This window comes from Trichoplax adhaerens, genomic scaffold (genome assembly GCF_000150275.1).
Source record: "Trichoplax adhaerens TRIADscaffold_1 genomic scaffold, whole genome shotgun sequence".
NCBI lineage: Eukaryota > Metazoa > Placozoa > Uniplacotomia > Trichoplacea > Trichoplacidae > Trichoplax > Trichoplax adhaerens.
This window is the reverse complement of record NW_002060943.1, coordinates 10,865,698-10,882,665: the sequence shown is the minus strand read 5'-3', so window position 1 is coordinate 10,882,665 and position 16,968 is coordinate 10,865,698. Positions and strand designations below refer to the sequence as shown.

The 16,968-nt window shown below is 33.2% G+C and overlaps 2 protein-coding genes across 2 annotated transcripts; one reads left to right on the top strand and one right to left on the bottom strand.

The window, feature by feature from the left end:
- Positions 1 to 3,784: 3,784 nt before the first annotated feature.
- Positions 3,785 to 10,690, top strand: TRIADDRAFT_19369 (uncharacterized protein; the record flags this gene model as incomplete). Its single annotated transcript, XM_002108976.1, has 24 exons — positions 3,785 to 3,970; positions 4,218 to 4,307; positions 4,660 to 4,695; positions 5,398 to 5,459; positions 5,667 to 5,775; positions 5,906 to 6,061; positions 6,410 to 6,478; positions 6,575 to 6,650; positions 6,930 to 6,996; positions 7,188 to 7,315; positions 7,397 to 7,494; positions 7,589 to 7,684; positions 7,772 to 7,861; positions 7,963 to 8,082; positions 8,184 to 8,343; positions 8,453 to 8,623; positions 8,715 to 8,812; positions 8,964 to 9,014; positions 9,315 to 9,481; positions 9,572 to 9,640; positions 9,751 to 9,867; positions 10,006 to 10,153; positions 10,239 to 10,334; positions 10,436 to 10,690. The coding sequence occupies 24 exons, from the start codon at positions 3,785 to 3,787 to the stop codon at positions 10,688 to 10,690; spliced, it is 2,715 nt and encodes a 904-aa protein (XP_002109012.1).
- A 1,897-nt stretch (positions 10,691 to 12,587) lies between these two features.
- On the bottom strand, positions 12,588 to 16,604 carry TRIADDRAFT_18236 (uncharacterized protein; the record flags this gene model as incomplete). The annotated part of the gene is made up of 16 exons (XM_002108244.1): positions 12,588 to 12,648; positions 12,837 to 12,928; positions 13,085 to 13,185; positions 13,277 to 13,370; positions 13,468 to 13,557; positions 13,635 to 13,740; positions 13,849 to 13,908; positions 13,978 to 14,069; positions 14,153 to 14,219; positions 14,330 to 14,427; positions 14,557 to 14,589; positions 14,698 to 14,862; positions 15,017 to 15,096; positions 15,392 to 15,507; positions 15,875 to 15,932; positions 16,502 to 16,604. Coding segments are annotated over 16 exons (1,416 nt in total), but the record flags the coding sequence as incomplete, so codon positions are not given.
- Positions 16,605 to 16,968: the final 364 nt, after the last annotated feature.

The window sequence follows — 16,968 nt, the reverse complement described above, 5'->3', positions numbered from 1 at the left end:
CTGATAGCTTTAATTTCTGAACGAGAATTGGTAATTGGATCCACGGTTTCAGAGTCTTTATAGAAAAAATTTAGTTTTCTCCCTACCTATTCTCTCTACTCATGGTAATATAGACACCTAATTGCTGATAATTATAATAATCATGCCAACGAAATGAACAATTCCTATTATAACTTTTAGCCAATGTAATTTCCTTTCATGGAATAGGAATGATATTGACATTAAGACGCTCTCAGTATTCTATTTTTATCAAATATTGTAAAACAGATGTTATTAGTTAACTTTATACATTTACATTTTACACTTTCACGAAAAATGCGCATGGAGACTGTAGTTACACATGATGGCGCCTTCCGATATATTTCTGTCGATAAAATTTGGCGAATGGAAAAGTATTTGCTGCAAACCTTATGGTCCTATTTATTATTATACCCTGTATATCAGTCAAGAATTCTAACCGATTTTAAGTCATCGAATTAAGAGAAAAGTGAATTCGATGGTTCGAGCAGATATCAATGGAGACAGTCGATATTTCAGTTATTATATTTTTTTTTTTACGGCCAAGGAAGATAAAATATCAATATCGCACTGTCACGGTACGAACCACCGTGGAGAGTAAATGACTAAATTTAGTGGTTAACATTTATATATGGAGATAACTAATAATGACTTGCAGTAAGAACTACGGTAGTTATTATTTTGTTACAGTAAATTGTCCTGTACTTTAGTAAGAGTTCTTAGACGGTAATAATGTTAATTGATTGTAGTGTTATGTTTTGTAACGTTTGTGATGAATGTCCTGAAGATATTCAATTATACAGTAGATGATACTATAAATAATTCTGTGTATGGACATAGTGTAATCTAGTTGCTGTATCTAGAATCGTTCAGTACTGTACAGTACATCCAAGATTATGAATAATTTCTGTACTAATTTAGCTATCCAATATAAACTAAATTTCTTGAACTGTTATGAATCATACATTATAGCAGCTGCCGAAGGGTATTTTAGCTCGGCAGATAGTTGAATAAAAGAAGAGTTCTATAGTTGTTTAACGTAGAAGCAAAGGCGTCTAAATTTTCGTGAGATAGTTAACTAATCGAAGTCTCCGATTGTCGAGCAGATCAATGTACAGCATATTAAAATTCAAAAACAAGAGAAAATTCTTCTATTTTTGCAGTTATTGATTATACCAATGACAAGCGCAGTCTGTTGTTTAAAAGGAGAAAGTAATAGCGTATAGAAACAAGTCAAGATAATTGATCATGGCTAATCAAGCTGCAGTTAATTCTGTGGAGTAGCAGCAAGAGCGTGCACTGTGTGTTTTGGGTAATGTTGATAATATGCGTTGAGCTGGACGAATATTTACAATTCACATCCCCGTAAAACCAAGGTTTTCCTCTGAAGCATAAAGTTACTAAGACGTTTGTAGATCACATTTAGCCGCTGATATATAATAACATAAGCAACCGAAAGTGATCCTGAAGCACGCGAGCAACCTCTCTGCCCGAAATAGCCGTTGGACAATGTAATATGTCACCCAAAAATTACTTATAGACTACTAATACTAAATCAAGTACAGTAGTAGAATTGAATCCTCTTAGTGAGACTATCTGTCTAAAGTGCTGTAGAGGAGATTCTTAGGCAGGTGCATAGAGGGTAGATAAAGTTTTTTCTCTCATTTAAGGTTCAGTCTTTTTAGCATGGAGGAAAGTAAGTCCTAGATGAGTCAGTTTACGTGTATAGGCTCATCCTATCTATGCTGAATATCAGAATAGTACAGTATTAGACATACTTATTATTACATTCTTTTTGCAGAATTTATTACGTTAGTCAAGCAATGCGATCCAAGTTCCATTCTTTATTTCATCCTCACCCTATCCTTAACACAGATGCAGGAACCCTTCATTTAGACTTTTTTGTATCCCGCTTCCGAAAAACCTGCACAGATATCACTTTGAACTATTTCATGACGACTACTTTCGTCCCCAGTCCATCACGGTTCTACTGTATCTGCTTATTTACACTACCGCTACAATATCATTGCATGATCATAATGGAGTGCTGTACCATGGACTACGAGATGCATCGTCATTTAGTAGTCCATGGCTGTCCTTTTATGCAGTAGCGCAGTATTTGTGTCTTATGTATAGGTTTGACAGATCCTTTTCTTTCCTCTTGTTCAGTCCTTCATAATCACTGACCATAGGTCAAGTGTACTGCATACAGTGTACAGTAGAGACTGTACTGTGCGCACAATTAAACCTTCAATTAAAATGTATGAAAATTTAGTAGCCATTTTAGTCGGAATACACCTAGAAATTCCCAACAACTTTCCATCCACCCTTGTCTAACGTTAGCCTCTTCAACATAAAAGTCTCCGCTGTTATGTCACTAGAAGAAGGCCTTGACTGATCACTCCCTCAGACAGACGGACATTTCTGACCAAATGAGGCCGTCAATATCGAAAAATGGTGACTTAGTATGGAGCTTCCGTATCGAAATCATTGGCACTAATTTAATTACTAAAATAGCATCGACGATCTGTTTCCAAGCAGCACTTAGTTACAGATAATAAAATTCAATATAATATTATTAGTGGAAAAAATTAATCCATTCCAATTGGATCGTTTCTATACTAAACTGCTGTTCTAACGAGGTATTTGGAACAGTATTTGGACAAGTTGAGGCCAACAGTATCTGTCCGTCCAAGAGTGATCTGTCTAGGTCTTCTTTTGAGGAAAACTTTTCCCTCATTTTTTGAATCCCTGTGTACAGTACTGTACTGTACAGTACTGTAGAAAACCGTTGACAGATCTGTACTGTACTGTACAGTACACTTGTACAGTACTGTAGTCCTCAGTCAATGCATTACTGACTGAGACTCAAATTACCGTACAGTATTAGTTTTAATTTGTGGATGACTACGCATGTCCACGGTGACGTCACAACAGTTTACTTTTAGTTCGTCACTCACACCGGTGCATCTGTGTCGCATACTGCGTATTCTAATTCAAATAAATTAAATTAAAGGACTAGTATGTCGAAATTAAAGGAATAGTATGTCGTAATTCAAGGACTAGTATATCGTAATGAAAGGACTAGTATGTCGTAATGAAAGGACTAGTATGTTATTCGTGCTGTGTGACGGAGATCGTTTTTTTTCGAAAATGCTACAGTGTACAATGCAGTATACTGTTCTGTACTGTACACTGTACACTGTACCACGGTTTTTCTTTCACCCTACAGTCCAAACCTGGAGTGGCTACAGTACAGTACTACAGGCAATACGGATAGTATTGTAGACTCGACGGGCGATATGACACGTCTCAGCTCAGCTGCTAAGTAAAACACCAAGACCATTCATCGCCCTCTCGTCATTGACAATCGTTTGTGGATCAAGACACTTAAAGGGAGAAAATTCGCTCTATCCTTGTTGATATCTTGGATCCATTGGCAGCATTTACTGCTGTATGCTGTAAAATTCAGCGTTCAAAGGAAGAAAAGGATTGATTTATAGTGTAGAATAGTAGAGGATTTACTTACTGCATTGGTATTGGTGGAGACGAATAGATAGACAAGTTGGTGGATGCTAGTTAATCGAATCATGTCTCGACGATAGATTGATGATCTTGGATCGTCTTGGCTAACTCTTTTTCTGCTTTATTCAATCGATACTCCAATTTGTCGTTATTTCCTCTCTTGCATTAGCTAGAGATAGTGTTCTTTGTCTTAATCTAGACCAATCGAGTGCATAATACTGTAGTATTGATCTGTAATATGATGGCAACAAAGTTAGTATCCAAAGATGCTGCAACACTTCCACCTGGTGAAGTCATTGCCAAGCTGGAAACCGACATTGATTTGGGTTTAAATCATGTCCAAGTAGATAAAAGGCGAGCAATATTTGGTAGTAATGAATTTGATGTTGAACCTGATGCTCCATTATGGAAGAAATTTTTAGAACAGGTCAGTACTCTATCTTGCAAAATACACCTTATTCATGCTGCAGTCGATTCAATGACGACTTGTTAGTCAGACATTGATCAAGCTAGACGTAGTCAATTGTTCTATGGCTAGCATCAATTATCCTCCAATAAATTTGGGATTGCAGTCTTAAATGGTGATCAAGGATCATACAACTCTATTCCTCATCCACTGATATTTCATTTCTTTGATATTATAAAAATAAGAATAATTCCTTTTTTTTTTCCAGTTTAATAATCATTTTATCCTCTTGCTACTTGGCTCGGCTGTGGTCAGCGTTTTCATGAAACAGTACGACGATTGTATCAGCATTACAATGGTTAGTTCGGCTTCAATTGGAGATTCTATTTGCCTTTTCAGTTATTGCGAAGATTTATGACTGTGAACAGGCATCAGATGTCACTAAGAGATTTTGATGGACATCGCTTATTTCTATTGAAGGATAGATATGACTAGATTAGAGCTTTATTTGATGTCGGATTTGCCGTACTCTTTCAGTCTTTATGCAAACAAGCACGACTTTAAAACAAAGCATATCCTACCTCATTACAACATGCTGTAATATCAAAGAGTTAGCATATGACAAAATCGAACCAGTTGTAGCATCGTAAATTATTTATTCAATTAATTTTGTTCCAATAACTTTTGATATTATTTTCTCTCAATTTTAGGCCACAATCCTTGTTGCAACGGTTGGCTTTGTACAGGTAGAAGAATAGTTCTCAAAAATAAAATTACAAACGTATGATAGATAGTATCGATTCCTTCTTTGCTACAAGATAACAATTTATTTTTACCTAATAGTTTACATTGCAATTGCAGATTTAATGTATACTGTATCGATTTTAAAGATAAATTTATAAAATCTACTTTCATGATAGTTACTTAGTGAAAACTTTATAAGTTAACTGTAGTACTCGTACGAATAATAGTTTGCCAACTGTACTGCATGTATCGATGTAAATTTGAAGTTGATATGCGTAGTTACATCTTTAGTACTATATAGTTATTACTGGATATCCATCATAACATCCAGCATTGTAATGAACTAATTTTGCATATTAGTCTATATATTCAATATTTTTCTGTACTAAAAAGAACCAGCGCGCATTAGGATCAATTTAAGTACTCGAATAATAATAGTAATCCTAATTGAATCTATTCTGGTTTGACGATAACCGATGATTTACTAAACTTTTGTTTGCATCTGTCGTACACATACCTATTGTTGGATTCAGTTTTGTTTCAAGACCTAGCAGCTTTCATGATATAGCTGCATAACTTACATTTATTCACAAATATTTATACATTATAATGAAAAGCTATATACAGTACAGTATCATTTCTACTGTACTACTCTAATTCAAAATGCCTACTAATAAATTTGACATTCAATGGATTGTTAACAGGAGTATCGCTCAGAGAAATCACTGCAACAATTAAGTAAATTAGTACCCCCAACATGTCATTGGTAAGATTAATGATTTTATGACATTCAGTTTTTGTTTTAAATTTGTAAATCATATTTACTACAATTGAATTGCACCGGATTAGATAGAATTTCTTTAAATCTAGCTTATCTAGTAAAAGATGAAATTCTATAATTAAGGATATCGTTGCTGAAAAATGATTAGCCTTTATTGTAATTAAATTTTAATTCGTTATTTTGCCGTGACAGCAAGAGAGATGGAAAACTATTCAATACTTTAGCCAAAAATTTAGTACCAGGTGATGTAGTAGAAATTGCGACTGGTGATCGAGTACCAGCAGACATTAGATTAATTGAGGTAAGTTAGCTATTTTTTATAAATGTTTTTATTGGAGTAAGCTACTGTAGCTTAGTAAAATCTGAACAATCATTCGATGACAGAGGATCACCAACAGCTGCTGCCTCTATTGTTTCGCTTATTATTATAGGCTATAGACCTTGAACTTGACGAATCTAGTTTTACTGGAGAGACGGAGTCTTGTAGTAAAAATGTCCAAGAAATTTCTTCACAGGTGCCGTTCGATGTTGCCCGCTGTAGTAATATCGCCTTTATGGGGACGTTAGTTCGATCCGGACGTGGGATTGTAAGTACTTACAATGATCTACTTGCGCAAGATCATGGCCACTTAGAATTAGTTACTCTCTCTCATATTTCAAGCTCTATCTACTGTTGATTGATTTTATTATAAAGGAATAAGTTTACATATCTTCCTATAATTATTTCAAGTAGCTGTAAAGCATTGAGAATGTACCTCTTTCGGTATAGTTTCGTTTTATTTCTAAAAAAAGCATTTTCGTGGTTAACAAGGTGTTCTGTAGTTACATAAACGATATAAAAAATATTCATATTTCACCCAGTCCTTCTATATTAAATTTATATTCTATCGTTTTATTCATGGCTTAAAATTGTAATTACCATCGTATTATGGTAGGGAGTTGTTATTGCTACTGGCGGTGATTCGGAATTCGGTGAAATTTTTAAATTAATGAAAAAAGAAGAGGTTAAGATTAAATCATCGATTACCTAAAGAACTTAATTATAAAAATATCTTTACAATTTAATTACAACTCGTGAAACTTGCTCACATTTAATTTAGTCCCCAAAGACACCTCTTCAAAAAAGCATGGACAAACTGGGAAAACAGTTATCCATGTATTCTCTTGGTATCATAGGTATGACTATGCGAAAATCGGAGTAATTACTAACGGATAGTATGCGTTGCCCTGCCTTGCCTGAGCTTCATTATGATGATTTCATTACTATTTTTGATGGACCCAGTTTTAGTTTCGTAGTAAGATAGAAAATAGTTGCCTTACCGTATATGTCAATACCAACATATGCCTTCATAAAATCATTAGCAAATAGAAAGTGTGATTATCTATGGTGAGTTGGTGACTACGTTTGATTGAGTAATAATTGCGTAAGATTTATTAATGTATATTATCTTATAGCTCTAATCATGGTACTTGGGGTCATTCAAAAGCGAGGCTGGTTGGACATGTTTACGATCGGTGTTAGGTAATACATTTACGTATGTTGTAGATAGTGCGTTAGGTTAATTTAAATTATCTAATTTAATTAATACAATTTTAATGGTGGTTACAGTTGTTATTTATTATTTTATGATTGTGTTATTGGTTAAAATTTAATTTAAAGACCTTACTATCGTATCATTGTATAATCATTTCGTACTACCCTGAATTATGTAGTCTAGCCGTTGCTGCAATACCGGAAGGCCTACCTGTGGTTGTCACAGTAACGCTAGCGTTAGGAGTAATGAGAATGGCTCGGAGGCGTGCTATTGTAAAGAGATTACCGACGGTGGAAACTTTAGGTGGTTATGAATGATAATGACAAAAGAATGGATTGCGATGACTGCACTTTCTAATCATCAAATCAAATTGTTTTATGCCCGTAGGTTGTGCTACTGTTGTATGCTCTGATAAAACTGGCACACTTACTAAGAATGAGATGACGGTAGGAATTATGCAAACAGCTTCCGGTGAACATGCTGATGTAAGCTTTAAAATGTACACGTATATAATATAAAATAGCCAGATGGATTTCTGTACATGATAATAGACTATAAAGTTTTGATACCGCTTTGTAGGTAACTGGTTCAGGATATCATGATAAAGGGCGAGTAGTATACAATGATAAACCAATTCTTGGCTACACGTATCCATTATTCGCTAAAATTGCGGAGGTAACAATATCCTATTACAAATTGAATTGGGGAAATTTCAATTTAGCGATATTACCTTGCATTTATGTCTTATTGATGAAATCTTAGATTGGCATAGTTAGCAACAATTCTTACATTGTCAACGGAAGATTGATAGGGCAACCGACCGAAGGTGCTTTGCTTGTAGCGGCAATGAAGGTATAATCTTATTTTGACTTTGTTACTGTCCCTAAATGGTCTGCCTATAAAATGGTTACTATTGAAAATTTCATTCAATTTAAAATAATTTGATTTAATAGCTGGACATCGCTGACATGCGTGAATATTATGAAAAAATTGAGGAGAAACCATTTAATTCAATAAGAAAATGGAGTTATGTTCGTTGCTCTTACAAAGATAAGCACCCCGACTATTCGGAGGTAAATTCTCTACTATAAGATGGTTCGCGAAAGTTTGCTCATATTAAGCAAGTATTTATGATGAAAGTAAATCAGTAATGGAAGTCATGATTAAATTTTAGGATAAGCAAGAGTTATATTTCATGAAAGGTGCAGTCGAACAAGTACTAGAACAATGCGCATACTATTATACTTTTGATATGCAAGTTGCTCCCTTGACAGAAGCTGATATTCAACGGCAGATGCAATATTCGTACAACCTTGGGCGACAAGGATTACGAGGTAGTACTACATTAACGTAACGAGTACTATCTACTTAATTATAATATACTTTATTATACTGAAGTTTCGATATTATTGAATTGGAATTGTGGTCTTTTCTCCATTTCAGTTATCGCAATGGCTATTGGAAATAAGTTAGGAGCACTTACATTTGCGGGCATAATGGGACTAGTTGATCCTCCTCGACCTGCAGCTCGCGATGCGGTTCAAAAGTTAATTGATAGTGGTGTTTCAGTAAAGATGATTACTGGCGATTCTCGTGAAACCGCTGTTGCAATTGGTATTCATTCTAGTTTAATACATTTACGAGTTTGTATCATTTCACCACAGATGAACGTGCATTTTTGTAAATCAAAGGAATACTTTCATAGCTCAGTCCGTAGGTATACGTGCACACGAAAGTAGAGCTCTATCTGGTGAACAAATTGAAAGAATGGCGCCATCGGAGCTTCAAAAGATTATTAGAGAGGTAGGTATTATAGACAATAGTAGAAATTACTAATGGCGTACATAAAACGTAAAACAATGATCAACAGTCAATTATGCAGTCGTCAACAAATTTAAAAATTTTAACTATATAATTAACCCAAATTGCTAACAATGACGTATTTATACTCCAGATTTCGGTTATATACCGTGCAAATCCTAAGCACAAATTGACTATCATAAAGGTAAGTGTCACCGTATATGAGAGCCTTTGTAATCTTTCGGTGATAAAATTGAAAGTTTTTCTTATTTGTATCTTTTGATGACCTTAAATGAGTGTTTGTGTGCAAGTGGGTTCAATTATAAGGCGTTAATGTTGAAAACCTTTATACTTCATTGTTAATGATAGTTTACAGCTTTGAACTTCTGAGCACCTTCTGTTATTATTCCAAACTGTTATTGGAATCTGTAAAAAAGGAGACTAAAAAGCTCTATCTGTTTTCCAAATGTCTCGTATAATATTTTATACCTGTGTTTTTAATCAGGGTTTGCAAATGTGTGGAGAGGTTGTTGCTATGACAGGTGATGGTGTAAATGACGCAGTTGCTTTGAAACGAGCTGATATTGGTGTAGCAATGGGAAAGATTGGTACAGATGTATCAAAAGAAGCGTCCGATATGATTGTCTTAGATGATGATTTTTATACTATTATGTGAGTTTATTTTGACTGACAGAATAAATGTTCGGTAGTAATTTGTCAATGGAATTTTTGTTAATTAATTAATATTTTGGTGATATATAGGTCTGCAGTAGAAGAGGGGAAATGTATATTTTATAATATAAAGAATTTTGTTCGATTTCAATTAAGCACGTAAGTATCGAAACTACTCATAAATATAAATAGAAGACATATACATTTAATTATTTGCCTATATATTAACTGAGAAATTTTTCATTGTAATAAATTATGAAATACTACAGGAGCATATCAGCCCTATCGCTTATCACTCTAGCGACGGTGTTTAGATTACCAAACCCTTTAAATGCTATGCAAATTTTATGGATAAATATTATTATGGATGGCCCACCTGCTCAAAGGTAGTAAAATGGTTATCACACGTACAATTGTCGTAAAGGATAGACTATTACAGCAGCTGTGATAGATTGTTATATCTGCCTTTGTAAAATTACTGCACAAAATTTTCTTTGAGAATAAGTTTGATCATCTTATTTTAGCTTAGGTGTAGAGCCCGTTGATAAAGATGTTATGAGAAAGCCTCCGCGAAATGTTAATGATTCCATGATTACCAAAAATCTTATTTTTAGTGTATTAATTTCCGCTTTTCTGATTGTGCTTGGGACATTTTTTATTTTTTGGCGTGAGGTATTAAGGCAATTAAAGGCTCTTAAGAATAGTGTATGGCCTTTTATTAACTTTAGATTTTATGTTGTGAAAATTATAAATGTAGATGAGTGATGGCAAGGTTACTCCGAGAGATACAACTATGACATTTACTTGCTTTGTATTCTTCGATATGTTCAACGCCCTGTCTTGTAGATCACAGGTGAGTATTCCATATGATAGAATCTTTTATTATCGAAGCTTTTTACTGCTGTATCCATGTATGTGTAAGTCTTTATGTACTGACCTAAACGTTATTTACAGACGAAGTCAGTGGTAAATGTGGGTCTATTTTCCAATCGAATGTTTCTTTATGCTGTTGTTGGTTCGGTACTTGGCCAACTAGCAGTCATATATTTTTCTCCATTACAAGCTATTTTTCAAACTGAAGCCCTCTATTTAACGGATTTGGTGCTCCTTACTAGCTTGGCTTCAACAGTTCTAATAGTTGACGAAATAAGAAAATATTTTCTGAGACGTCGGCAACGAAGCTCGCCAACAGTGTACAGTCTTATTTAATTGTAAGTTTACTATTAAATATAGCCATCATTTTCAATTTATTCCTTATAATTTAATGTTGACGTTAGCCAATTAAAAATGCAGTGATGGACTAACTTTAAATATTAAATTTAATCAATTTAATGCTATAAAATACCCCCTGATCAAAAATTAAAAAGTAAAATTATTTTAAACTGTCATACATTGTACTGATGTTTATAATTGCTGTAGGTTGTGACTTGAGGAAAACTTATCTGATAATGGTGGCATTGTACGTTAGCATTGTTGATAGGAGATTTTGCAAATTATCTAAAAGATTATGTAAAATATTTTCTGATTTCTCATTTGATAATGACAAAGCCGTAGCCTTCTTAATTAATGATAAAACTTTTACTTTGAAACTATTATAATATTGTTTACGTGTATTTCAGTATTGAATCAGTTTAATAATGACTTACGAAACTACAATCAGTATATTACGCTGTACGTGCTCTTAAAATACAGCTAACTGGTATCTGTATCAGAATCATAAGCTACCAAGGCGTGGACTAATTAATTTACACTATTTTATTCGCATTTGTTGCCGCTTGATTGTAAACATTACGACGTTTCTTTGAATGAATAACATTTCAAATATTTATGTATTTAGTATTTTATTCTTCGATGTAGACTATTTTCTAGACATCTTTAAAAACATTACCTATTTAAAGTAACATACTTTAGAAAATATATATACGTATTGTAATATATAGTTACATATGTAAAAAACATCGGTATTAAAAAGTGGTCTAAATATTTGTTGTCGCACTGAATTAATTGATATGGCTTTGCAATGAAAGATTGCACCATGGCGATATAAGAAAGCTTTTTCTTCTACTTCTATAGATTGTACTGAATTAGCAAAGCACAGTAGGACGCTCTAAACTGGTTAACAAGTTGAAACCTGATTATTGATGATACAATTAGTACCGATCGCTAAAGCGAGACCCCAAATCGATGACGCAGTTAGTAAGAATTTAAAAGCTTTTATTAAGGAAACTCCAAAGATTTAAAACGTTGAATCAAAATGCGACCGATTATTCATGAAATTGTTAACAGTAACTGAGAACTAACGTAAAAATTTTTTAGTCTTAAAGACTAATTAAAATATAATTAGATTAATAACAGTAATTAAGGTTAGCGGAAAATACACCGGGATTGGATTAAAATAATATTAAAGTAACGGAAATTAAAAAAATCAGTGGATGTATTGGTATGCCAAAATTTCGTAAAGATTAATTATCAATTTTAGATATAGTCAGTGTATAATTAAGCAATAACACGTGATACATGATATCGTACTTCGTATGTGGAGATACGATTTTACAAAGCCAACAAAAATAGTTATAACAGTACATTATTTGAAATTTAAATATTAAGACCATGAATTTGCTACTATTGAAGCTATGGCTTCAATACTAATAAAAACAATACGCATTAACGAAACAACCAGGATAGATAAACTTTAACGAAGTCAATAGAAATGAATGGATAATATTGCTGCTAGCTGTAAAAATTGCAATAATATGAGTAAATTTTAATTCTTGGATCTTCTACTGTACTGTATAAATTAAAATACGAACGTTGTAAGTGATTTCGTATTTACCTCGAGTACAGCAACCTTTAGTTAAAATTCGAGGGGTTTTAGTTTATGATCCGTCCGTTCATGAGTTTCTTCTTTAAAATTTCTTCTACTTTTCATAGGTGTGAGTTCCTCGCCTACTTTTGCGCTCTGTGTAGAAATTAAACAATTAGTATCGTTACTAGTTTAGAAGTAATGTCCTGATAATTTTCGGTATGGTTCCTCTTACGAATTTTAATTCAACTACAGTCTATTTAGCAATAGCAATGTGATTATTATTTATAAATATTAATAAATTCAAGTAAGCATTACTTTAGGCTTTGGTAGATTGTTTCTCCTGCACCATTCAATAAAACATCTATGGTTTATTGAAATAATTAGACAATATGATTGATTAATACTAAGACAATAAGCATGCTTGTGATAAGCTACAGTATTAGGAGCAAAGTAACGGAGATCTTCAGCTAACTTTTAATCTTTTAATACGGTAGCAGATACCAGACACTAAAATAACGATTTATTTCAAAGTATGAATTATTGTCTTACCTTTTAACATCATTAATTACTTCTTTATCCCTATTCCGGCTGGAAACCAAAATATACTGCTCGTTAAAGGATTCAGGTAGCATCCTACTGACCTGTTTAACAAAATTTAGTAGTTTTATTTAAATTAGAAGCTTGAATCATAAAAGTTACCGTGAAGTCATCACATCATGATAAATTATTCCTGTAGGTTACAAAGGGTATACTGTCTCCGTCTTCAAATTTTTAAATTTCTGCTTTTTATTTCGTACCTCCCCTTTCTTGAAAGCTATTGCTCTATTTTCGTCATACTTGTAGTAGAAGCGTATGTGTTCGATAGGATTCTCATCTTTCATTCCATAATTAAGGTTAACTTTCTGTTGGTAAATAGATATTACTCAGTATCGATGTTAATATTAATACGTTACAATGAAACTCATAAAAGTACCTCCTACGTCTGTAACTTACACGAACGTGAACATCTCTACTGGTTACATGACAATAATCTCCCAGGTCTTTACTGCATGCAGCAATCTCATTTTGAATCTGATCTTCGGTCTACGAAAAGTAGTATTCATACACAATTAAATGTATTGCTTAAAGTTTGGTATGTTATTTCAATTACTGTAGTCAGGTTTTAATAAACACAATCAACCTTGTTTAACTCGGCTACCGAGAACGGGGCCGTGCGTCCAACACATTTGTACAGCTGGCGTTTTTCTACGGCTTGAAGAATCTTACGAGCCTAATTATAAGATAAAAGTATCTTATGCTTGTTTCTATGAAGGTAACAGTAAAAACGTGAGAATAACAGTATCTTACGTCATCTAACTTTGGGTCAGTCGACAGCTTAATTTGCTGGATTACATAATCAGTAACATTAGTATATGCTACCATGTCATTTATAGTCTCAGACAGTTTTAGCATCCTAGTAGAATCAATAAATTATTTATGTTATTTATATTTAATTAAGTACCGAAGCAACAAAAAATTAGGATAAATGATTAGTAAGTTAGCCAGCTAATACTGAAGAGACCTTCCGTTGGCTCCTGGAAATTTTAAATGATCATTTGCTATTAAGAGTGCTTCGACAATCCTAGTGGTAATATTTAATTAACTATTGCAATCCAATAAACAATTTCTAAATATGGAAAGAATGGCTCACATGGACTCTATTAATTTTACGGTTTTGTGCTGGTAAGCACGTTTGTGAAGCATATGACGTGTGTAAAACATATCGTACGTATTGTCAACCTCCTATTACATCATAAAGAAAGTAAAAGCTTTATGTTAGTTTTAGCATATTTTGTAACTCTGTATAAAAGAGGTTTAAAATTTACCTTATCTCTGGTACAAAGTTGCCATTCATCGTTAACCTTTATTGCTCGCACAAAATGCATAGAACGCCTAAGGTTTGAATCAGAAATGTAAAGAAGATATTAATATCAGGTAATAGAACCAATACAGGTAAAGGATTTTCTGATTTATCACTGTTCGATAATATTGCTTTCATGTACCGGTGATCAAAGGAAATCGATACGCCAAGATTGTGTGAATCTCGTGCAAAGTAATCCCACTTATCGACATCAATTCCGTTACGTTTGTTCGCTACTATCTAATGAATAAAAAATTTGCTAATATTTCGCCTTGATATCTATGTACTATAACAGGCTTAGAACATGAGCTCAGCCTTATGATATAGAAATTTATTAATTGCTAACTAAAGAGAATTTCGAAAATTTACTTCGTAGAGAAATCTCTTTTCTGGACCCCGACCCTATAAAAAATATATTGTGGTAGTTAGGGTACACTTACGGACATTATCATTTCAGATTCGTAGCTGTAATAATGCTTTAACAGTGATCTATTCTTAATAAACAGTAACTCTTGATATTATTACTCGTAATTTGGCATCCTGGTTAATTGGTCCAAAAATCTGCTCCTTTACAAATAAAATATCTTCATCACATAAATCGTATTTTTTAAACTCTGGTTCTAATTCATTCGTTTTTATCATATGTTCGAACATAGCCACAGATCCAGCTTCATGCTGTAAGTCAAAATTTTATATCATGAAAGAAAGGTATATTAATACTTTTCGCTTCATTGTATCAGTATTAAATAATAAAGTAATACGAATCCGTTTTTCGACATATAACAAAATTTAATTGTTTCAAAAAAGTGCGGCGGCTAAGATTTGTCACCTTCCAGTTTTTCTTAGAGACATCTTTTGGAACTCTTGGTAAGAATTCGTTATCGAAAACATGACTGAGAATACCATGTCCTACGAAAGGTATGCATAATTGTTGGATATTAAAGGAGAGCTATTAAGAATAAAATTGGGAGCAATAATAAAGAGGCTATCATATGGCTCAACTGTTTAATTCCTGAGATTACTGTACTCGTATATCATTTTCCCCTTGCAGGTTTTTATTTACAAAGTGAGCTATATACGAGCGTATGTAACTGTCAACTAGATCTAGTTGTCACGATAAACTATCTGTTAGCTATATTGGACTAAAATTAGTAACACTTGTGACCAATTATATTATTCAACAAGCAAGAAGTAAAATACTAACCTAGATCATGGCAAAGTCCCGCTAGACTGACGCATAAAACATCAACATCTGTGATGCGTAGTTCAGGCTGTCGAGATTGTATACTCTTAACTAATTTCCATGCCAAATAACCAACCCTATTGACCAATATAGACAAAGAAGGATTGGAATGTAATTGTGTAATTATAGTTGTCGTATCATTAAAATCTCCTTATGGTTAAGGTAATGAGGATTTAAATAACAAATTTGTATGTCTTTATTCAGAAATTGAGTAATTCAGTTTGAATCTAGACTTAGAATTATAGTATGACACTATTTGATAAAACTATCGCTGCTACAGTACCAGTTTCAATTTATTTACTTCTTAGGTGCGACAGTATGCTTATGCTGCATCAATAGAACAAATTAAAGGGGATAACTAGAGCAAGATTAAGTTTGATTTATAGTGATAGTAAAACGTAGATTAGCACTTTTAAAACAATCGTTACTTCTTTTACAGCTTACCCTATCGAATGTTCAAATCGTGTATGTGCAGCTCCAGGAAATACGTAAAATGTGCAACCTGTAGAGTATGAAATATTTGAATATGTTTACTATAGACTTTATATTAAGATTATGTATATATTCAGTAGCATGACTTAGGAGTACGTATTTCTCGTGATACTTGGGAAGTCACTAATGTATTCTCTTTTTGGATGTAAGCAATCATGTATTATCTATCGATATGATAATTGCATTCGCTTACAGGCAGAGTAAAATACTACCTCTAATTAACGTATATTCTTCTTTAAGATCGTAAAAGTATCCATATTACGTGTTATACTAACTGTGATTAAGGTAGGCCACTGATGTATATATAATAGGGGTATTTCGCAGTCATTGTTATTAAATAAATCACGAAATGTAAAATTTTTTAGTTTTTAATAGCCGCTAATCTACTATATCTTGTAACATTAAAAAGGTATCTTTATTACTTATAAGTACTTCTGTCTATTTAGACGATGATAAATGTAAGACAGTTTGCGAAGCTATCATTGCAATCTATGCAGACTTGTGAAAATTATAGTGGCACTTATAAAGTATATTACAAGAAAATATAAATTTACTCGTACTAATTGATAATAAACTTACCAAGTTGTTTGATATAGCGCAATCGCTGAAACTGTGGTGTATCGATGATTTTAACACATAATGGATGCATTTCGATATGGCCATGAATTGGATCGTTGAAAATCTAAGAATTAGTTTTACAATTAGTACTAGTATGCTGACCTGAGGAATACCTTGCACTAGACAAAGTTTAGTAATGTTAGAGCAAGTAAGCACGTATTGGTGTTGCAACTTTGCTATGGCTACTACAGGATATAAAAATTTGTTTGAATATTGTTGAATAATGATCTGTAATAAACTTCAGCACTGTAAATCAGACGATAGTTTTAATTTTGATAATTTATTAACACAGATTACTTTGAAAATTACATATGACCACTGATTGTAAGATTGGCTGCTATGGCCCTACCGCAGTGAGGTTTGTGCTGGAGTGCTGTTAATAAATTAGGGCTATAACAAGTTATTTTTTATATAATCAACTAATTGTT